Source organism: Orcinus orca, chromosome 14, assembly GCF_937001465.1.
Source record: "Orcinus orca chromosome 14, mOrcOrc1.1, whole genome shotgun sequence".
Taxonomy (NCBI): Eukaryota; Metazoa; Chordata; class Mammalia; order Artiodactyla; family Delphinidae; genus Orcinus; species Orcinus orca.
Window position 1 is genome coordinate 78,863,238 of NC_064572.1, and position 23,254 is coordinate 78,886,491.

A 23,254-nucleotide genomic window follows, 5' to 3' on the forward strand; every position below is an offset into this window, starting at 1 on the left:
CGGCTGGGGATGGGGACTCTCCCCAGGAAACAAGGGGTAAAATGAGGTGGTGAGGGGGCTGCAGTCCACACGCTTGTGAATCCATTTCACCAGGATTTCCCAGGCTGACAGGCCTGGCCCCTGCCATCGGAAGGTTGTGGTCGAGTCTGGGGCGAACACCAGGCACCCGGCAGGGCTGCACAGCCGTGGGAGGCGCCGAGGAAGAACAGGGTGCCCGGTGTGGGTGCAGGCGTGGAGGATGGGAGGGACCGCTGCTGCTGGTGGTGGCGGGGGCCCAGGCCCGGGCGAGCCTGTGGGAAGAACACACAGGCTTGATGCCGACTGGGGAGGGGGCGTGTCCCTGTCTCCCAGCCAGGAAGCCGTGCACAGGCTCACTGGGCTGGGACACAGGCTCTGGAGCCTTGGACAACACCAGCATCAGCTCCCCATCTTTCTCCCCCATCTCTGCAGGGGGCGGAGGCAAGCGCAAGGGGAAAAGCAAGAAGTGGAAGGAAATCCTGAAGTTCCCTCACATTAGCCAGTGTGAAGACCTCCGAAGGACCATAGGTAAGCTCTCCTGCCTCGAGGGGGCACGGGGAGGGGCGGAGAGGGGAGCAAGCGGCCCATTAACCGGAACCGTCTGAACGGTGAGTCAGGTACAAATCGGTTAATGCAGTAAAGTGATGCCAGGTAGGCGCTCCAAGCTGATGCCTTTGCTAATTGATATAAAGATGCAACCAACATTCGTCGAGTATTTGGTGTGTGCCGGGCAGGATTATCTCCCGATTACCCTTTGAGGCTGTTATTTTACTCCACTTTTCAGCTGGGGAAACCAAGGCACAGAGAGATTCTGTAATTGGACCAGAGTTGCACAGCTTGTGGGAGGGCGGTGGAGGTGGGCCACACCTGGCCCTGAGCGCCCCACCCCCCCACTCCGCGTAGCTTTCCGCCCTTCCTTCCTGGGGCCCGTGGGTCCTGCCCTCAGGAAGCAGCTTTGGGAGCTGAGGCGGGGTGGTGAGCCTCTGGGCTCCCCTTCCCTGCTGCCAGGGATGTGGGTTCTCACCGAGGAGCTGCCCTGCTCAGTGCACAGCCCTGTCCTCTTTATTCGGCACCCACACGGCCAGGCAGCTCCAAGAGCAGAGGGCGCTTATCTCCCTAGGGGTTGGCACAGCCAAATGCACAAGGAGGGTCTGTCCCCGGCCCCGCTCCGAACACGGCTGTGGTGAGGAGGCTGGGGGGCTGGACGAGGACTCTCTGTGCTGGTGGGAGCCCTGGCCCTTCTCCCCTCTGTGCCCAGGGCGGGGCACTCCCGCTTGCTGCATGAAGGCATCTTATCTGCTCCTGACTGCTAGAGGTCACGGATGCACCATGCTGTGTTTATTACACTCTGATCCTTTGAGCGCGCGTATAGGATGATGCTGTTACCCAGAACTCCGCAGGCCCAGCTGCTCTTGAGACTTCTGCCCGGGGCACTGGGTGAACTGCCCTGTGCCTGCTGTGGGACGTGAGGCCACTTGTGGCCGTTTAGCTTTTCTGAATGGCTTCTCCGCGTGGCCTGGCCTCCGCCAGCTCCCCAGGCCAGGTGGGACTCACATGCCGTCCCAGGCCTGCTCAGTCCTCTCGCCGGGTGCCCCCCTCCAGATCCTTCCGTTGTGCTGTGACAGCAGGTGACCTGTTCCCTCTGTGTGCCCCACATGCCCAGCACGGAGGAGGAGCTCCCTTAATTGGTGTTTATGAAGTGGAAGGGAGCCACGTGCATCCCACAAAGGCAGATGTGAGCAGGGAAGAAGTAGGGTGCCGAGTGGTGGGGAAATGACCTCAGACCCACCTTCCGTCCTTAAAACCTCAGGTCGGAGCCCCCACGGTGTTCTTGGGGCTGAGAGTGCAGGGGGCCTAAGAGATCAGGGCCTCCGGGTCCAGGCCGACTTGGGTTCAAACCCCACCCGCTCTCCAGCCACCTGACAAGCTACTTAATCTTGCTGAGCCTCAGTTTCCTCAGCTGAAAACAGTGCTCATGAGCCCAGTCCGGTGAGACCAGGTGTGTGAAGGGCTTCGCTGGAGCCCGGGACCACTCCCCTTAGCACTTGACTTTCTTCCTGGAATGCACAGCAGCTCCCACTCTGCTGGGCCGCTCTTGTGTTGGGGGTGCCCGAGCTTGCCCTTGATCTGGAGGTACGTGGGGCAGCGGGGGGAGAGAAGATGGGCTCTTCTTCTGGGGCTGGGAGGATGTCGGGGAGGGTTTTGCCACTGACGACTCACAAGTAGCCTTCAGAGAGGGGAGAGGAAGGAGAGTCCCTGCAATCTGCCGCCACCCTCCCGGGGCCATCTGGTTCTTTAGGCCTGGAGAGAGTAGGGCCTAGGGGTGGGGAGGGGTGGGGAGCTCAGATGCCGTGGTCTCCACACACCCCTGGGGAACCAGACCCTCTTCTCCATCCTCTTGGTCCAGGGCGAGCACGTTCACCAGCTACCACATGCCTCTCCTGGATGCTGAGCCCAGCTTTTTCTCAACAGGCCCAGGAATGGCTCCCACTCAACCTCGGAGACGTAGGGCTGATCCCAGAGACCCTTCTGAGGTGTTGATTTGGAAGAGAGAACTTGAAATAGGAGGAAAGGATCCTCCAAAGTGGGGAGCTGTGTAGAGAGGCAGGGTAACTGCGTGAGGGCCAGTATCACCTGGAAGGGGCCCGGCAGGTGGAGCCCATTTGCTTCTCTGCCTTGGGTTAACTGCCTGCAGGTGGTGGTCTCTGGAATGGTCCTCAGGACCCAGCCAGCTCTGAAGGCCACCTCCTCAGAGAATTAAAATTAGCTCCTGGCCAGGGTCTTTCAAAGCATCCTGCCCTTTTGTCAGGGCACCTCCCACCTCCCCACCTCCCACCCCCAGTTATTATTGGGTGTCTGTTTGCCCCTCAAGTGCGGAAGTCTCCTCGAGAAGGATCTTTTAAATTCACCACCATGTGCCTGGTGCCTGCTTACAGGAGGAGCACAATAGTTGGATGAACGAGTGAAGGAAAGAACGAATGAAGTGGTATGAAGGAGTGAACACTGAGCTTCTGCAGTGTTTTAAATAAATGGAAGAGTGTTGAGAGTCATATGAGGAACATTCTTGTACCTGCCACCTGGATTACAGAAATGTTAATATTTTTCTATATTTGATTCATGTGTCTCTTGAAAATGGAAAACACAAACGTCAACTATAGGACTTCCAGTTCCAGACAACGTGGAGTGGATGCGGTTTCCTATCCCCCCCGACCATGGGCAGTCCAGAGCTCTGGACATCACATATAAAAAAATATAAGAAGATTCCTAAAGGGACCTCTCTGGTGGCACAGTGGTTAAGAATCGGCCTGCCAATGCAGGGGACACGGGTTCGAGCCCTGGTCCAGGAAGATCACACATGCTGCGAAGCCACTAAGCCCGGGAGCCACAACTACTGAGCCCTCGTGCAACAACTACTGAAGCCTGCGCGCCTAGAGCCCGTGCTCTGCAACAAAGAGAAGCCACCTCAGTGAGAAGCCCACGCACTGCAACGAAGAGTAGCCCCTGCTCGCCGCAACTAGAGAAAAGCCCGTGCACAGCAACGAAGACCCAACGCAGCCAAAAATAAATAAATAAAATAAAATAAAAACAAAACAAGCATTTAAAAAAGAAAACAAAAGAAGATTCCTAAAAATGGAGGAAGAGGCAGACTGGCTGGGATCTCAGGATGTGAGGAGTGGTGTGCCAGTGGGCTCCTGGCTTTTCTTTTTTGCCTCCGTTAAATCCCAGGGACCAGGTGCTGGAGAAACTCACTACCCGGAGATGCCAATGGGTGCAAAAGAAAAGACACCCCCCCCCAAAAAAAAAAAAAAAATTCTGTTCTCTCTAGCCAGCAGCCTGGGAAAAGGACAGCTGAGCTGAGCTGGCCCCTCCAGAACGGTCACACTTCGGCCACAGTTCACTCCAGCAATATGGACGCCTCACTGTCTATCTTTCTTTTCACCTATCCTAGTGCCAGACTCAGAGACCCAGGGCTCCCTCCCTCTCCACGTCTCTCCTTTCTGACACACAGATCCTGTTACTTGGAGGTGAGCGAGTTCTGCCGAGGTTCAGTCCCCGACACCAACTCTCAGTGCCCCCCACTCTACCCTGCTCCCCATGGGGCCTCCAGGCATTGCCCCAGAAGGGCCCCAAATGCCTCTCTCCTTCCAGTTGGCCCGGCCGCACCCTCGTCACTTCCGGTACGGGGGACCCCCTGGAGCCTAGGATTCGCCTCTGAGCTTTTCTATGTCCGTGGATTCCACCCCATGGGCCCCATCCCCATCTGTCCATTAAGGTCCATAAACGGGCCTCTTGTCAGGGTCCCCTCCCCTGGGAGGGTGAGAGAAACGTGCACGCTGGCGTGTGAAAATGAATTCTTCTGTTCTCCTAGAGGGATTGAAAAGACTCTGTGTATGAGTGCAGTGTGAAGAGAGGCCGGGAAAACAGGAAGGCCGCCATAAACCGAGGGGCTGCAGCTCGTGGGGACCGGCCCCAGGGCTCGGGCCTTCCTGTGTGTTTACAGTCCGTCGCCCTGGTGTTTGCCCAGCCTCTGCTGGGGTCCTGCTGGAAGGCTTTCTTAAATAAAAATCTCATTTCTTTTCTAGACCAATATACAAACCAAACAGTGGCAAATGCCACATTTATTTTTCTTGTGGACACATGAGCTCACTTTCTGAAGCTCTTTGGGAGGATGTCCCAGAGCAGGCTTTGGGCCAGGGTGATGAGGCCCTTATGGGCCCAGAGGGCCCTGTGGGAAGGCTCTTGATCAGAGGGGAGGACGGAGACCACAAGGACCCCGTTGACTGGCCAGAACAGTGGTCTTTTAAAGCCACACCCTCTCTCGCCCCCAGCACTGCCCTGACAACCACAGGCCATCTCCCCCAGCAGCCAGGGGGATTCTGAGAAATGAAAACGGCACCCCTTGGGTCCCCTGCTGAAACCGCTGCAGCAGCTGCTCCCACCTGTAATAAAAGACAAACTTCTCACCGCGGCTTATGAGCTCTTTGGCCGTTGCGTGAAGCCTAGGAATCCCTTCTCAGAATAATGCTTTAACATACAGAAAATAAAAGATGCAGGGTTGCAAAGGAAACCAGTTCTTTTCAAATAGTTATTAGATACTTTAAAAGGTTATGATCTTGAAGTATATGTGCTTTCTCGTGAATACTTTAATAAGGCCCAGCAGCTGGTCTAATAGCTACTGTAATTTTGAATTAGTGAGAGCGTTAAGTGATATTTCCAGATATCTGCAATGATGGTGATATGAATGGGTCTGAGATTTCTGTCGTCGACAAGTCCCAGCACCGCTAACATTACTGTGGGTTGTTGTCAACATTTGTGACTCAGTGAAGTGCTCATTTCCAGTTAGAGGCTGGTGAAGAGAGAGATGACATTTTTCTCCATCCGAGTTCACAGACCCCCTGAATCCTATCCATGGACCTCTTGGCAATGCCCTTCCTACCCTGTCCTATGTGAGCCGGCCCTCACCTTTGTCTCAGTCACTCCCTCCTCCTCCATTCACTTTGCCGTGCTGGTTGCCCTTTTGTCCCTTGACTACCCCAAGCTTGTCTGTAGCCTGGAGCCTTTGCCCCTGCTGTCCTCTGTCTGGAATGCTCTTCCCCACACTTCTTCTAGGGGGCCTTTAGGTCTCAGTTCAGATAGCACCTCCATAGAAAAGCCTTCCCAACCAGCCTTTAGATAGGAACTATACTTGCCCTCTAATTGCTGTCTTTCACACTGTGCTGTTTATTAATGTTCTTGGCCTGCGCCCCAGCTGCCGTCATCCTTTGTTTAGTTGTTGACCTGTGTATTTTCTCTCTCCCTTACTGGACTGGATGTCCCATGACAATACTGACTGTGTCTTGTGTGGGTCACCACTAGAACAGTGTCTGGCACACAATAGGGGTTCACTAAACGTTGGGGGAGTGAATGAAGGAATGAATGAAGTGAAATATTGGAAATGAGGGCTCTGTTTAAAAATTCTGTGACATATGCTTGCCATACCCACATTTAATTTAGCCAGTGGTTTAAAGTCATAACCGTTCAGACTTAGGAGGCACCTTAGAAAGCATCTGCTTTGTCTCCCTTCCCCCACTCCCTACTAGATGATGAGCAACTCAGGGGCAGGTGCCCTGGTGGCTCCTGGTCCAGGCCTGTTTCCCCTGAGGCTGCAACTGGAGTAATTCTCACAGTGATGTTAGGCTTTGATGGAATTCTCGACTCAAGGAACTGGAGAGCATCTCGTCTAGCCACCCCTTTCAGACCTGAGTCGGAATTTCAGAGCCTGTTAGGCTCCAAGAGGAGAAGTGACCTGCCCAGGACAGTCCGGGCCCCTGATCCTGAGCTGCAGCTCTCCACTCCCCAGTATCATATTGACTTTATAAACATTTTGGCATCAGCCCCCAGCCAGTACCCACAGCAGAGAAACTCAGTGGGTGCTCGGAGGGATAGACGTTTCTGTCTCTTTTTTCTTTCTTTTATCTTCTAAGTATGGGTAGCATGTTCATTTGCTTATTCAACAAGTGTTTATTGAGCACTTAAGATATGCTGTGCACTGGGGAAACAGGCCTGATTCTTGCCCCCCGCCCCCCGAGCTCATTCATGGCTGAACCCAAGAGACTGGCAGAAATAAAGAGGTGATAACAAATTCTGAGAAAGGTCCTGATGGAGGGACAGGTTACCAAGCTAGATAATAGCGTGGAGGGTCTTCCACCCGTCAGGAACTTCCCTGGAGGAAGTGACGTCACTCTGAGCCTCCCAGGGCATCTCTTTGTGTGAGCTCCCTGGGGGCATGGACCACGTGCTCTCCATCTTGGGGTCTCCATCGCTGGCACAGTGAGTAGGTGGATGGATGGATGGGTGGATGATGGATGGATGAAGTGACTGAATGAATGGATGCTGCCCTCCTCCTCAGCCTGGAAACCATAACTGGGATTGGCAGTAACGAGTATTAAGACAGAGAGTCCTTGCCACATGCATCTACTTCCAGTGTGAGCCCCAGATATGAGTAACTGATTTTAGACAGTCCCGGAGGGGAGCAGACAGATCGTGGGAGAAGAAGCGTTCTTTGATATCTGCTTGATGAAACATCAAATAATGGCATTCGTTAGTAAGCTAATTGTAAGATAATTAGAGGGTCCAAATCAAAGAAGTTCTCAGAATGTCCAAAACTTGGAAGGCTGGAATGTCATTGTGAAGATAAAAGATTGTTGAGGTCTGCAAATATTTCTCAGTGACGCAGAAAATTCTGTTGGGCAAAAAGTGTGGCATTTTTATTTATCTAGCTCAGGCTCATTGCATGCTTTTTTCTTTCATTAAAAAAAAAAAGAGTATGAGTGAAAGAGTTGGTTATTCCACTGTTTGGCAATATTTCTGTAGGAACTGTCCAAAAGCTATATAATAAATCAAGGCCCCTCCCCACCCCCTGGTGAGGCTAACATTTACCAGGAAGCTGTTCGCAGCAAGTAGCTGCCGCGGTGCCCTGTACACTCACCGATGGACGGGACGGGAGAGATTTCATTTGCCTTGTGGGACAGCGTCTTGCCAAAGTCTTAACTCTTTCCAGGAGCAGAAGCTCTAGGCTATGGGGGATTCCTGGAAGAAAATGGAGACTTTTAACCTTTAAGAAGAAAAACCAAAATACTGTAATAATGTGAAGATGCCTTGAACTAGCCTAGTTTTGACTATTCACCCAGCATTGCTCATGGTCTTTGAACAAGAAGTCAGCCTACAAATATGTGTTGAGCTCCTGCTGGGTGCTGGGCATTGTTGCAGGCCCAGGAGCTGTACCATTGGCCGCAGAAGCAGGGTCGTCTTGTGGAAAGTCACTGGCATTAAGGTCAAACGGTGGCTCTGCTGCTCCCAGATGTGTGACATGGGGCAGGTTGCTTAATTTCTCTGGGTTGTCGTTTCTTTGTCTGTCAGATGGGAGACACTATTACCAACCTGGTAGAACCGTTGGGAGGGCCAGCAGAGTGCCTAGAAGAAGCCATCCTTGTCACCATCGTCATCATGGTGCTAGTGGTGTGTGGCAAAGGCTGAAGGCCCTTGGGGAGGGCTTTAGAGTTTCCCAAAGAAGCCGAATTGGCTGCAAATGATGAATGTGGCTAGCTGCTTCTGCGCTGACATCTCGTGGGTCCAGTGCCCCAGGGACTCCAGCCTTGGGATCATTTGAAACCTACCCTTCCTTGAGCCCCTGCCTCTGGCCTCCCCTTCCCGGAGCCCACCCTGATATCCCTGCAGCCCTCAGCCCTCCTTCTTCCCCTCAGCCCCACAGCACACCTGTGGAAGCTGATGGCATCACACTGTGCCCAGATCCCTGGCCTTGTAGGTTTCATTGCAGGGACATATGGAAGGTTGCACCCCAGAGTGCTAATAAAGGTTACCCCTGGGGAAGGCATAGAGGTCAGAGGGGATATTAGCTTTATCTGTAAGGTGATTTTTTTTTTTTTTTAAAAGGAGAATGAATTGGCGAGTTATTTGTGTGAGTGAAAGTTGAATGAATAAATACGGAATTTGCTGCCTGGTTCCACAGTGGGGCAGTGGGATTGGTGACACCATTGCCCTCTTTCCTAGTTGATTTTGGGTCCCCTGATGAGTCTGTGGTCTCCGAGAAGATGGTCAGAGTCTCTCCGTCTTTGCAGATCCAGCAGGACTGTGGCTGTGTGGCTCCTGCCCGGTTCTGCTGGGATGCTGGCAGGCAGGAGCCACCCTGTTGCCTTCAGCAGGTAGGGTCTCAGGGCCTTCAATCCTGCAAGGCTTTGGGGGAAGCCCAAGCCTGGATCAGCTCAGCCTGACCCTGGACCCCATCCCTGGAGTCTCCAGCCTCCTCCTGGGCTGCTCAGCTCTGTGCTCTGACTGGCGGGGTCCCCCTCATCCAGCCCACGGTGGTCTCCTGCCTGCACATCGTCGATGTCCACTGAGTGGAATGGGCAGCCGGGGTCCTTTCCCAGAGATGTGACAGGGGCTAGTCCATGCCGTGCTGCAAACAGCCTGCTTTTCTGCTCGTTCCTGTTCAAGGGCTACAGGTCCCCTGGCATTGCCAGGCACGCATCAGGGTCTGGAAAGGAGTATGGGCTCCTGTGACAGGTCTCACCCCACCCAAGGGTCTGCATGACCTGGTCCCCTTCAGGCCTTCCAGGCTGGCACGTAAGCGCTTGGTTTCGTCGCCAGGTGAGCCAAGTCTTTCTACAGACGTCATTCTCGTCCTTGGGGTGATAAGGGCACGTCATGTATGTCGTTCTGCCACTTGCCGTGCTCTGATAAGGCACAGCATCTGCTTGTCCTTGGAGGGCAAGATAAATTTAGATGTGGCGGATTTAGAACATCAGGTGACCTGTCTGCAGCTGTAGCTCTTACGAGGGAGAGTGTGGCCTGGCTAGTTTGCTGGGTGTTAGTCTCACCTCTACACCAAGATGAACAGCCACTGGAAGGCAAGGGCTGGATCCTCGGTGCCCAGCCTGGGCTTGGGTGCAAGCAAGATGCTCAGTGATCCTAGCTGGTGGGTTTTGTGTTTGGAGATTCTTAGAATGGAGCACTGATAGGGATTTTACAGATGAGCTGAGATTGTGGTTTTCAAAGGCTGTCCTGCAGGGAGCATGAGAGATCCAGAGCAGACTTCTATCTGAACAGGGTTTCTTTTTACCTTTTATATTTGGTAAGATTTTATTCCAGAGTGAAGGTTTTACCTGTGTAAGATTTTATTCCAGAGTGAAAACCAAGTTTGAAACCCACTGCTTTAGGCCAGGTCTCCCATTTTCCAGGTAAGTAAACTGAGTCCCAGAGAGACAAGTGACATGCCGAGGTCTCCCTGTGACCTGACTCCAAGGCAGGCTTTCCCTCACTGTGTTAGTCGACTCAGGCTGCCAGAGCAAAATGCCACAGACATTTATGGGGGCTTAAACAACAGAAATTTATCGTCTCACAGTTCTAGAAGCTGGAGGTCTAAGATTAAGATGTCGACAGTATTGTTTCCTTCTGAGCCCATGAGGGAGAATCTGCTCCAGGCTTTCCTCCTTGCTTCTCGTGGTTGTTGGCAATTTTCAACATTCCTTGGCGTTTAGAAGCATCACCCTAATCTCATCTTCACCTTAACATGGCATTCTTGTTCGTGTCTGTGTCTGTGTATGTCCAGATTTCCCCGTTTTATAAGGGCACCAGTTATATTGGTGTCATATTGGACTGGGGTTTACCGTAATGACCTGATTTTAACTCAGTTACCTCTGTAAAGACCCTATTTTCAAATAAGATCACATTCTGAAGTACTAGGGGTTAGGACTCCAACATGTCTTCTTTGGGGGTCACAATCCAACCCCTAGTATCACCTTCTCACATGGTCTCTGGAATTCAAGTTCAAGGGGCTAGAGGATCCCAAATCTGACCAAGTCTGAGGGTGGATCCTTCCCTCCTTCCTGACCCCAGCTTGGGGTTAACCCCTGCAGGCCCAGGCTGACTTCTTCCCACAGGCCACAGGAATGTCTCCAAGACAATTAACTGCTTTCCAAACCATGCTGCATGGTGCTTTTTCGTTCCCTCTTTTTATTATTGTTGTTGTTATTGTTCAAGTAATTGTAATTGGTAAATTACTTTGCTAAAAAACATAAGAAAGGCCACCCATAATTTTACCACTCAGCTATAGCTAGTTAATACTTTCATGTAATTCCTTCTAGCTTTTTTTCCCTGTGTACATACCATGGTTTTGTTTCTTAATCTTTTTCTTAATATAATTTCAAAAATATTTTCCCAGGTCATTAAAAACCTCCATAAACGTGATTTATGTTTTTCCATTTGGTGCGTATTTATTGAGTGTCAGGCATTGGGGATCCATCAGTGAACAAAACACAAAATTCCTGTTCTCTTGGGCCATCCAGAGGGTTGAGTGTCTACACCAGTGGACAGTGGAGAACTAGCCTATTGCCCTCCTCTCAGCATTGGTCCAGGCCCCCGATCTTTCCCTACCTGTGGCTTATTTATTTCCTGAGGGCGATTCTTCCTTTAAGTTATCTTGAAAATAAGCCCTCTCAGGACTTCCCTGGTGGTCCAGTGGTTAAGACTCCGCTCTCCCAATGCAGGGGGCACGGGTTTGATCCCTGGTCAGGGAACTAGATCCTGCATGCCACAACTAAAAGAGCCTGCAGGGTGCAACTGAAGATCCCGCATGCCACAACTAAGACCCGCTGCAGCCAAATAAATAAATAATTTTTAAAAAAAGAAAGGAAGAAAAGAAAAGAAGCCCTCTCCCATGAGCCTCCAATGAACCTGATTTTTCAAGGCTTCCTATCTATCCCATGTATATATTGTACTTTTGGGGGTTTTTCCCTCTAGTTTTTGCCATTACAGTTAGCGTTCAGATGAGCATCTTTGTACTTCATTGTGACATTGCTCAGAGGTGAGAAAGCCCACGCTGTCTTTTTTTTTTTAATTTATTAATTTATTTTTGGCTGCATGGGGTCTTCATTGCTGCACATGGGCTTTCTCTAGTTGCGACGAGCGGGGGCTGCTTTTCGTTGTGGTGCGCGGGCTTCCCATTGTGGTGGCTTCTCTTGTTGTGAAGCACGGGCTCTAGGCGCGCAGGCTTCAGTAGTTGTGGCACGCGGGCTCAGTAGTTGTGGCTCGCGGGCTCTAGAGCACAGGCTCAGTAGTTGTGGCTCTCAGGCTCTAGAGCGCAGGCTCAGTAGTTGTGGCACACGGGCTTAGTTGCTCTGCAGCATGTGGGATCTTCCCAGACCAGGGCTCGAACCCATGTCCCCTGCATTGGCAGGCGGATTCTTAACCACTGTGCCACCAGGGAAATCCTCACGCTGTCTTTTTTTTTTTTTTTTTTTTTAAACCCCACATTTGTTTATTTATTTATTTTTGGCTGTGTTGGGTCTTCGTTTCTGTGCGAGGGCTTTCTCTAGTTGCGGCAAGCGGGGGCCACTCTTCATCGCGGTACGCGGGCCTCTCACTATCGCGGCCTCTCTTGTTGTGGAGCACAGGCTCCAGACGCGCAGGCTCAGTAGTTGTGGCTCACGGGCCCAGTTGCTCCGCGGCATGTGGGATCTTCCCAGACCAGGGCTCGAACCCATGTCCCCTGCATTAGCAGGTAGATTCTCAACCACCGTGCCATCAGGGAAGCCCCCTCATGCTGTCTTTTTAAAGGCAGATGCGTGTAGCTAAACCCGAGTAGCCTGTGCCATGACCTCTGCCTCCCTTGCTTCCTCTGGAATGTTCTGTTTCCCGCTCATGCTTGCGTCCGCAGATGCCATTAACCTGAAATGTGCCTCTGATGGACAAAGCCAGCGAGGTTTGGTGAGCACCTTGGCCCCGCTTGCCAGCCCCAATTCACTGCAGCCGCGGGCATGAGAAGGGCTTTTCTGTCTGTTTTAAGGCCTGTTGCTGAAAACAGGGGAAAAACAAGCTGGTTTATGCAGCAATGGGGACCTCAGACCAGCACAAGAGGCCAGCCGACCCGCAGCAGGCTGAGCATGACAGTTCTGCCCCATAAAGAGACACTAGGACAACACTCCTGATGGTCTCTGCTCAGACTATTTACAGAATTTATTTCCCGGGCTCTGTCTGTTCAGCAGCACCTTGGCAGTATTGCCCCAGCCTCTGCCTCAGCGTATTAAACACCCCTTGTTCCGAGTACCCCAGAGCTAGCACCCAAGGGAGAGTGAGAAGAAAAAAATGTGGGCGGAGGGATATTTGTGGCCAATATAAACTTTCAAATTAAAAAAAAAAAAAAAGGACAACACCAAAAAAATGTATCCCCTAAAGGGCTCCTGTGGGCATGAGCTCCTACTGACTTCTCTCTGCAGCCCCTCCCAGCTAGTGTTAGGAAGGAAAATGCAAAATCAAGAAACATGCAAATCGAGCGCAGCTTTTCATCTGTTCGTTTTTTCTGTTTCACGGTTGTGCTGTCCTTGCATTGTCTTTAAAAATTATTTTTATTATTATTTTTTTTTGGCCTTGCAGCTTGCGAGAACTTAGTTCCCCGACCAGGGGATTGAACCTGGGCCACGGCAGTGAAAGCACAGAGTCCTAACCACTGGACTGCCAGGGAATTTCCTAAAAATTATTTTTAAAATTATCTTTTAGTTCTTTTTGTCTTTAGAAAAATAATATAAACCCATTGATGACATTTCCAATATAGAATCTAAAAAGAAGAAAATAAAAATTGCCAATGAGATAACCACTGTTGACACTCCGGTCTGTGGCCCTTTCATAGTTTGTTCTGCTTAGAGAGAGAGAATTGTGCCAGCTGTCTTTTGTTGCCCTGCCCAAAAGTCAGGTATCATCTTAAATTGAGAAATATGGTTGTAGAATCCCCAATGGACTGGGAGGCAGAAGACCCAGCTTCCCGTGCTCCTCTCTTGGTTCTATGGCCTTGGGAAAGTTGCTTAACCTCAATTTGCCCATCTTTAAAATGGGGATCCAGTAATCTTTCCTACCGTACTGGATGATCAAGTGGCCAGTGGAGTTACTGGTAGAAAGTCTTTATAGTGAGCTCTGCAGATTGATTCTGGCCATTTTCAATGTGGTCGTGTGACCCTTTCTTCTAAAGCCACCCCTGTGTCTGATCTTGATGACAATCACCACCCTCCCTGTGGCTGCCCAGAGACCCGGGATCCTCCCTTTCCCTCTGACTTGCCACCCCTGTCCCTGTCCTGTGTACACAGCCAGTCCCTTCCAAGTCCAGGTAACTGCCTCCACGGTCTCTTTTGGGGCAGCCCCTCTCTCCCCATCTCCACCGTTCCCTTCGTCCCGGGCACTTTCTCCTGCCTGAACTCCTGTGTTGCTGCCAACTCCTTCCAGGCTCACGTGTTTCCTACCAAGCTCTACGCAACAGCCAGGAGGCTCTTTCTAAAACATCCATCTGATCACGCTACCACCTGCTGCTTCAATAGCTTTCCACTGTGGTCAGGATGGAGCCCAAAGGTCTCCAAAGGTCTTATCAAAGCTGTCCAGGCCCTGCCTTACCTGCCCTTTCTTACTGCTCCAGCTTCACCCCTGCTACTGTGCCCCGACTCAGCCTTTCCTTCTTTTTTTAAAAAAAATATTTATTTAGTTAGTTAGTTTGGCTGCGCCTGGTCTTAGTTGTGGCGTGCATGCGGGATCTAGTTCCCTGACCAGGGATTGAACCCAGGCCCCCTGCATTGGGAGCACGGAGTCTTACCCACTGGACCACCAGGGAGGTCCCCAGCCTTTCCTTCTTGTTTCCTCCCTTCTCCAGGCCTTTGCCCGGCACACATCCCTAACTCTGCCTGGTAATTGACTCAACCTTGGTCTTCTACCTTGCAGGTCACTTCCCCCAGGAAGCTCTCCCTGGTGACCTGACCTAGTCTGGGTTTGGTCCTCACCCTGTGGCGGTCTGATGACTAGCCTCTTCCTCGGCTTGACCACAGGGTAGAGCCTGGATCTGCCTGGCACTGTTTCCCCAGCATCCAACACGAGTGTCTACCCTGCACCTGCCCTTTTAGAATCTTCATTTTCTTTCCTTGCTGGGATATTTTTGCCTTAATCTTCCCAAATCCTGAAACGATTGATTGCTGATGGTGGAATTTTTCTCTCTGAGTTCTTTTAAAAGGCTCTGGAAATGTGGATAGAGAACGGCTCTCACCTTGTCCGTTCTGAAGCAGCTGCTTTCATCACAAATGGTTCAGGACAGAGGTGTCCAACTGTCCCCTCCAAGGGCAGTGACCCCACTTTTCTCTCCCTTTCTGACTCAAGGGGCAGCGTGGGAGAGTGGGAGGAAGGGGTGTGTGCTGCCAGGCCCGCTGTCCCGCCAGCCCCCTCTGGTTGGTGGGCAGAGGTGGACACAGAGGTGATGCTGCTCCCCGCCTTTATCTGAGACCAGCTTGAGGCGGAGCAAGGTGCCGGGAATGGCTTTGCCAAGAGACGCCATCATCAGGCTTGGGTGGCAGCAACTCTGCAAGTACCTGGCAGCTGTAGGCACTGTGCATATGCCTCAGGCAGGTCAACTGGGGCAAAGCTTTGGAGGGGCTAACCCAGCTCTGTCGGTTTGGTACAGAGACAGCAATGAAGTGTGAGGGACCTGGTTTTGAGCCAGGCTCTGTTCCTTACTGGCAGGTGATGTGACTTCCCTAATCCTCAGTCTCTCTATCTGCAAAACGGGAATAGGAGTGTTGCGAGGATTACCTGGGGACGGGTGTGGGGAGAGCTCTGCACAGGGCTGGGCTCACAGTGGGTGCTCACGGGTGGCCGCTTCAACCCCTTCCTCTTCTTTATCTCACTGTTGTCAACAGTTGGTGCAGTTCAGAGCTTTGCCTCTTGGCTCCCTGAGTGGTGGTTGCCAGGTCCTGCTGGTTTTAAGTTTATCTGTTCATTCATTCATTCTTTCATTCATCTGTTAAGTCTTTACTCTGTGCCAGGGATCTGGGGAGCTGCTTTCCGGAGTGGCTCTTGGTAGCATGGACTGGGCCGTGTATTTTCTTTACGTAACCTGGATATAACCCTTTTCCCTTAGCCCTCAAATCTCTCTTTACTAACTCTCAGCAGGCTCAGAGGTTCCAGATGGTTGCCCTCCACACCTCCTTTCTTAAAGGCCATCTCATCTCACCCATCCCTCTGGCTCTAGGCAGGAGGGGTCTCAACCAGTTCAGACACATGGAGTGAGAGCCAGTTCATCCGCAAACCCCTGTCCAGCTTTCACTCTGAAGGCCCAGCAGAGGGTCCCCAGGGAGCATGTGAGGCCAGCTCCATCCCTTAAAGAGCTGTCCCTGGTCGGGGAGACAGGGCAGAAAGCACACACATGGTGCTGGGTAACAGCCACGTGAATGTGGGCAACTGTCAAATATCTGTCCTTAGTACCAAGTGCCCAGAGGTCGGGGGAGAAGGGGGACAGAGACGTCTGTGTGGGACGGGAAGGAGCCAGCTGAGTCGTGGCAGAAAGGGAAGACTTTTGGGGTCAGCAGGTTCAGCGTCATCCAACCAGCAAGCATTTCCTGGGCACTTACTCTGGCCAGACATCAGGCTGCTTGTCTAACAGACACACACTCATCGAAGTATTACAGAACCCTATGGGCCAGGGGCTGTTTTCCCCGCCCCTATTTTTTTTGTTGTTGTTGTTGCCACGCCGTGCGGCATGTGGGATCTTCGTTCCCCAGCCAGGTATCAAACCCGTGCCCCCTGCAGTGGAAACGCGGAGTCTTAACCACTGGACCACCAGGGAAGTCCTCCTATTTTATGGACGAGGATGCAGAGATCCAGAGAGATTAATAAACTGCTCAAAGCTACAGAGCTCTGGAAGAAGCAGAGCCCACATTCAAACCTGGGCCTGAGTCAAGGCCATGCTGGCTGTGATTTCCACCATGTTGGCCATGATTTCCCCATGGGGGTGGGACAGCATGGGGCACATTTGGAAGGTGATGGTGCACTGCTTTGGTGAGCTTTGTGCAGAGAAGTCAGGAGTGAGAAGAGGCTAAGAGAGGCTGGGTCGAGCCAGAGACACCATCCATGCCTCCAGCCTGGAAGGTTAGGTCTTTGTCTTGCAGGTAGTAGGGAGCCATTGAATGTCCATCTCTGACAGCCCCTGCAGCCATTCTCAGTGAGAGCAGAGAGCAAAGGGAAGCAGGCAGGGCTTCCTGGGTGATAGGAGAGTCATTCACTCCTCCAGATATTTGTCCTTTACCTACTGTGTGCCAGGGAGAAATGAGACAGTGTTTCTCAAGTACCCAGCCCAGGACCTGGAATGTCCCAGAAAGGGCCACCACCTCTGATGGCAGTACGCCGTGGCTCAGGTGATGCCACAGGGGACAGGAGTGGCTGGAGCTTCCTCACCCGCAGCGTCAGTCTGGGAGCAGCTTTCTCTTTGTGATGCTGGGTCATGGGATGCCTTTCACATCACCTGTGAGGTCTCCGAGCCGGCAGCTCTTCCCGCTGCCCACCTGTCTCTCCCCTTCTTTCCGGGGGTGATTTCTCGTTCCCCTGCTGTCTGTCCTCTCTCCCTCCTCCCCCGCTGGAGCTTTTAGAAGGTGGCAGATGGGCAGGAATGTCACACTGGCCGTCTTTGGCCGGGATGTGCCTGGGGTCCGGCTGGGAGATCACCTCGGGCATGGTCCAGGTGCGGCTTGCAGACCTGAGCCGACTGGGCGTCAGAACGTGGGTTTGGGTGCAGAGGGAGCTCTCTGCCCTTGACAGTCCTCTGGCCTCCTCCTCTGGCTAGTCAGCCAAGAGATTCGTTCTCTTGGGGCTTTTGCCACCCTCTGTCTGTGTTTGGCTTTAACGTGAAAGGAGTAGTTCTCAGCTGTGCTTGCCTGCTGCTGTGTTAACTTCCCACTCATCCCCAGCCTGCACCCCTCCTGGATTCCTGTTTCTGGCAATGACTTTACTAGGTAGAGACCTCAGAATTTCTGTCCCCAGTTGGTTGGATCTACCCCCGTCTTCTCCATCTCTTTGCTTTGACACTCAGTCCTGAGGGCTGAGGTACAGCTGGCACCTGGCTCATCTGAGGGGAGACCAGGTTTGTGCCGTCTGTTGCCCTCCAGCTTTCTGGAAGAGTCTGCGGAGGTTCCCTCTTGTTGAGGGGATTGTCCTCGGCCTGGCCTTTGTGACCCAGCGCTGTACTATGTGCGTGCGTGTGCGTGTGTGTCCATCACCAGACCACGTGCCCTGAAGGCAAGCTGTTGGCTGTCTTGTATCCCTTTTGCCTGAACAGATATCAGGTGGAGTGACTCTGACCTGGAGCCAACACCGGCAAGGGAAGGCAGTGGAGAGAGTTCTGGGCCAGGAGAGAGAAGTTCCAGATTCTGCATGGTTCCCACTTACCAGCTCTGTGCCTTAAGCCAATCACCCACCTCTCCAAGCCTCGGTTTTTGTTTTGTTTTCAATGAACAGGCCCTATTTTTAGAGCAGTTTTAGTCTGGTGGAAATGAGCAGAAAGTACAGAGAGTTCCCATAGAGCCCGTGCCTAAGCCTCAGTTTTCTCACCTGTCAAATGGGGATGGACACTCACCTTGTTCTTACTGTGCTGGGGGGTTGTATAGAAACCACCCTTCCTTTGCCCCCATTTTATGGGTGACATGGCTGAGGCTCAGACAATGGGCCTGTTCAGGACCACTGGCTGGGGAGTGTGAGAGCCTAACTGCAGGGGTCCAAGCAGGCAGTGCGTGGGCAGGGGAGGGACGAGCTGAGTGGGACCTTCGGCTTGTGAGGCCTTCTCAGGGGGGTGGAGAGTCTCCCCAGGAGCAGCTCTGATCTCCGCCGCCTTGGTTTGCAGCAGGGAGGAAAGCGCAGTGCCTCCCAGCGGCCACCGAGCTCACACATCCCTCCTGGGGCCCCTTCATTCATTTGTTCAGTGAGTCCTTGAGTGCTGACCAGGTGCGGTGCCAGTGCCGGGTGCTAGAGAGCCGAGTTGTAGTCGTTTTCGAGCTAACAAGATTCCTCCTGGAATATCAGAGCTGGAAGACCTCAGTCCCATTCTAGCCGCACCCCTCACTCTGCAGGTGGGGAAACCGAGGCCCCACAGAGGGACGGACGGGCAGGCTGGAGGCTGAGGACGGCAGGAAACGAGGAGGGGCCTGGGTCTGCTGGCTCGATGGCAGGCACCGTGGGCCCAGGAGGTGCCTTAGTCGAGGAGCCTGGCAAGCCCAGCCGCGGCATCTTGTGCGGGGAGGGGTGGGGTCTGAGCCGGGGAGGGGCAGTTCTGGGTCTGTGGCAACAAGGGACCCGTCCTTGGCTCCTGGTCTCGTCCCATCCTGCCGTAGAGCTGAGTAATCACTTGCTGGGCAGGTCATGGGGCTGCCACGCTCAAGGGCAGCCTCCGAATTGGGAAAGGGCTTACTCCCAGGATCCCGGCCCTTCCCTAGGAGACAGGGGCCGCTTGGCAAGCAAAGAGGGCAGCCTCACCGGTACCCATGGGTGCAGCCGGGTGGTGCCAGGTGGCGCTGTCTGTCCCGTTGTGTTCCAGCATCCACCCTTCTCTTCTCCATGAGGGAGGGCAGAGTGATACCCCACGGGTGAGCTCTTCTCTCACCCATCCGACCCCTGGACAGGGGCTGTACCTCAGTTCCCTGTGCCCCCCGGTCGTGTATCACAGTGCTGGCACCCAGTAGGTGCTTGTTGTGTGTTTGATTAACGAGGAGTCCTGAGGCCTGGTTTTCGTTTATGCTCTGCCACTACCCACTCACCTGCATCCCTCTTTGTTCAATCTGCTGGGAAGCCCACAGCCCAGTTTTGTGCCAGAGGCATAGCTCTCCTGTGTCAGATGCCCTGGGGGGAGCGTGTTTTCTTCCCCCTCCCTCTTTGCTGATTATTTCCTCTTCTTTGTCTTTCATTGAATGATTGAACTTGTGCTTTTACTGGAAAATGGTGTGGATCCTTTTGAGACGTGAGCAAGCAACAAATACACCAGTCATTAGAAGTAAAAAGGAGAAAAGCCCCCCCTGCTCCACCTGGGAAGTAGGTGCGTCTGAGCTCTGTTCCACCTCTCTGGAGAGAGGGCCGATTAGCACCTGCCCTGCTGACTTCGAGGAATGTATGGGCAGAATGTATTTTGACAGGCCAGGGTGCTGGGCAGTGCCAGGCCAGTGCCTGCCCTGGGGCTCTAGAAGATGAGGCCACTTGGGCAAGAAGATGCCAGGGGCCTCCGTGGAATTGGCTGTGGAACAACCGGCCTGGAGGGGCCAGGGCTTGCCTGGCTGGGCGCAGCTGGCCAGCTCCCTATTTCGAAGAAACTGGCTGAGACCTTGGCTAGACCGGCCATTGGAAAGTGCGCTGGAGGGGAATTAGACATCCCAAGTTATAGCACTGGTGGCAGGCCAACTTCATGTGTTGCTTTGCTTTGCTCCTCTGTCCCTGGTAAAGAGGTACAGTGACAGGGCATCCACGGTGAGCCAAGACGGTGACATTGTCCAAGAAAGGAAAGAGCTCGACTGAGAGGTATAGATAGGAGTGCGGGGCTGGGGGGTGGCCGGATGACGGGGCTGCTCTGCTCAGCCCCTCCACCACCACCGGAGGGCTGCTCTTGAGGGCCTGGCCACCAGCATGAGACAGATTTTTTGAGATGTTGGCGAGAGATGAGGGTTGAGGAATCTCCCATCATCCTGCACCCTCTTCCCTCGCCACACCCTGGCCATCACATCACAAGAGAGAGTTTGGGAGAATGAGCTCTAGGTGGCCCATTTGCTGTGTTCAGAAAAGAACTTGTGGCTTGAGACCAGAGGGAGGAGAGGAGGGAGGATGGAGGGGGCTTGTGGTCTGTGCTGGAAGGAGGTGGGGGCCGGTGAGGAGCTGATGGGGCTGGACTAGCAGTGGGCCAAGCCTGGTCCTCGCTGGGCTTCATGGTTACAAAGCTGCAGACAAAAGGCAAGACAGCAGCTCAAGGTGGCGGCATGGGTCTGGGAGGTGGGCCAAGGTGATGCTGCATCAGACTATATTTCCGATGGTTCTGGAAGGAAAGCAGTATCTTTAAAAGCCAAACAGGTTCAGTGCTTTGCTCTTCCATTTACTCACTGGGTAGTCCTGGGCAAGCCTCTCACCTTCAGGAAGCAGTTCTTCATTCGGACCATGGGGTAAATACAGGACACCCCCCGGGGTCTCCACGCGCATCAGCTGAGACACGAGTGGGAGGGCGCTGTACTCAGCGCTGGCACCTGCCGGTGTGGAACAATTCTCACTGGGGCCGAGATGGCCCTTGGGGGTCGGTGTGTGGTCTGTCTCTCTGCAGTCCTGGAGACGGCCTTTCTGGGGTCATTGGCCAGCAGCCAAGTTATTTTCCCAGTGAGGCCTGAATGGTGAAAGCCAGCTCTCCTGTCTGGCACTGATTCAGCTGCCGTCACCTCCTAGTCCTTTGAGTTCCAGGGATTCTTATGATCTTCAAAACCGCCACATGCTGCTGACTGTTGCTCTGAACGTGCCTGTCTTCACTCTCCATGGAGGCTGTGGGGCTGCCATGCAGCTTGCAAAGCTCTTTTCACACTCGCTGAGCTCATGTAATCCCCCAGCAATCCTGCGGGTAAGCGGTATTTCCATTCTCCTTTTACAGACCAGGCTCCTAGAAGTTGCCTCCATTGCCCAGCAAGGCCTGGCCTGTGGCTGCTCTCTGCCGCTTCTCGGGGCTTAATCATGGTTGTGCCACACAGCTTGCCCCAGGATGGGGTGAGGATGCCGTGCAGATGGGCCTGGAGGGTCACGCCCATTCCTGCTAGATAAGCTTTCCACCAGCGGCAGCTGCCTCTTTGACGGGGACCCTCCAGCTCAAGAGCCTTTTGCATCTAGGTCTTTGGCTCCGTGGTCCAAGCAGCCTGCTGCCTACACCTGTCTCATTTTCTCAGTACTCCATTTGGCCACAGAAAGGTGAGGTGGTGGGAGAAGTATTATCTTTCAGTCTGAGTTGGTTTGAATTTGCCAACTAAAACATTTACGTACGCCAAAAATCATTTCACTTGGTTACTTCTTAACAGGCCTAGTGCACTATTTTCCATCAAAACATTTCCATCGTTCAGAAAGTGTCTCTGACACAGAAGCTGGGTCCTGCTGCATCCTTGTCACAGCTCACATTTTATTTGGGATCCAGTGTTTTTGGAATGTCACCACCTCTTGCTTTGCGTAAGGACTGAACTCCCTGATGGAATATTTTGCAAGAATGTTTTTCATTGTCAAGGTGGCATAAAACTCCTTCAGAAGGTTTTCTTTGTCCAGCTCAGAGAAGAATCCCCTTTCTGTAGAGCTCCTGCCACGTTTCACTGGCCAGGATGGGTCTTACCAGGGCACCACGAAATGGATCAAGTCCCCTTACAGCCAACGCCATTGAAGGTTCATGGAAACGTTTGTGGAAACAATTGCAGACTCCTCTGCTGACAGCCCACTCCTTTTGTGTAATTTTTGATAGAACATGCACCCAGCACAGCAGAAGAATTTGGCCAGCCCTTGGAATGTGCTGGAATGGAATTTAGCTGTGCTCTCCGTCCAGGTCTCTGATATGGCTGCGAGAGAATGTTCGCCTGCTCATCAAGCAAATATTCAATGAGCTCCTTCTATGTCCCAGATTCTGGGCTAATCAGAGATAAGTGCCACCCAGGCCCCATCCTCAAGGAGCCTAGTTGATGGGGACTAAAAGATGCAGGTACATTTCATTCCTAAATACTTCAGGACTATATTAGGAAGGGCAGCAGGCACGTCTCTTAGTGTTGTGAGGTGATCTCAGGTGAGACATGGATGAACTGGGGTTATGCATTTATTTTGATGTATGCCGTTAAAAAGAAAAAAAAAAGTAACTACTACAGTAATTTCCCATATGTTATTGATTAGGGAAAAAAGTTGAAAAAAGGTAGGAGGGAGAGTCAATTAAAACCCAAGTTAAAGAAAAATACCAAGTAAATACTCTAATGGTAGTAACTATTACAGGTGGTAGATTATGGTAAAAGTTATCGTTAAAAAATCTTGACAGGGCTTCCCTGGTGGTGCAGTAGTTGAGAGTCCGCCTGCCGATGCAGGGGACACGGGTTCGTGCCCCGGTCCGGGAAGATCCCACATGCCGCGGAGCGGCTGGGCCCGTGAGCCATGGCCGCTGAGCCTGCACGTCCGGAGCCTGTGCTCCACAACGGGAGAGGCCACAACGGTGAGAGGCCCGCGTACTGCAAAAAAAAAAAAAAAAAAAAAAATCTTGACAGTGGCTCACGAATGGCTCTGTCTGGAAAAGTTCAGTGCAGGTTTGTTGCATGCTGATGGGTTGCCAGGGGCTTTACCTGTACCATCATCCAAGCTTCAGGAAGCTCTGGGAGATGGTAGTGTTACCATCCCAACTGACAGCTGATGAAACTGAGGGTCAAAGAGGGGACGTGATTTGCCCAAGGCCACATGACTAGTAAGTGGAAGAGCTTGAATTGAACCCTGGTCTGACTCCTGATCATGAACTCTTTGTCACTATGCTAAATGACAAAGTACTGCAGTTGGTCAAATGAAGAAGTGATTATTTCCTCCCTAGGGTATAATCCAAGAAATTTCCTGGAGAAGGATGCCTTGACTGAGGGGCAGGATTTAGCAAGGGAAGTTTGGGTGGCAAGGCAGAGTATCCCATCAATCAGATACCTATGATCATTGGCTGGATGGTTTGAACAACATGTTTTTTCCTCATATAAATGAAGTCTCGAGGTTAGGCTACGGGTTGGCTCTTCTGTGCCGTTAGGGACCCAGGCTCCTTCCATCTCTCATCTCCACCAGGTATCTCATGGTCCAAAATGGCTAATGCAGCTCCAGCCATCACATTCCTGTTCCAGGCATTAGAAAAAAGAAAGGGAAGAAAAGGGTAAATATACATTCC

The 23,254-nt window shown here is 52.4% G+C and overlaps 1 protein-coding gene across 5 annotated transcripts in view; it reads left to right on the forward strand.

The window, feature by feature from the left end:
- GRK5 (G protein-coupled receptor kinase 5) overlaps nucleotides 1–23,254 on the forward strand; it is a 225,128-nt gene that overhangs the window by 103,877 nt on the left and 97,997 nt on the right. For all 5 annotated transcript variants that reach the window (XM_033420926.2, XM_033420925.2, XM_012531617.3 and 2 more), the window contains one exon: nucleotides 451–546. In XM_033420926.2, the coding sequence (XP_033276817.1) occupies nucleotides 451–546 (96 nt within the window). Of the gene's footprint in view, nucleotides 1–450; nucleotides 547–23,254 lie in introns of those variants that run through there.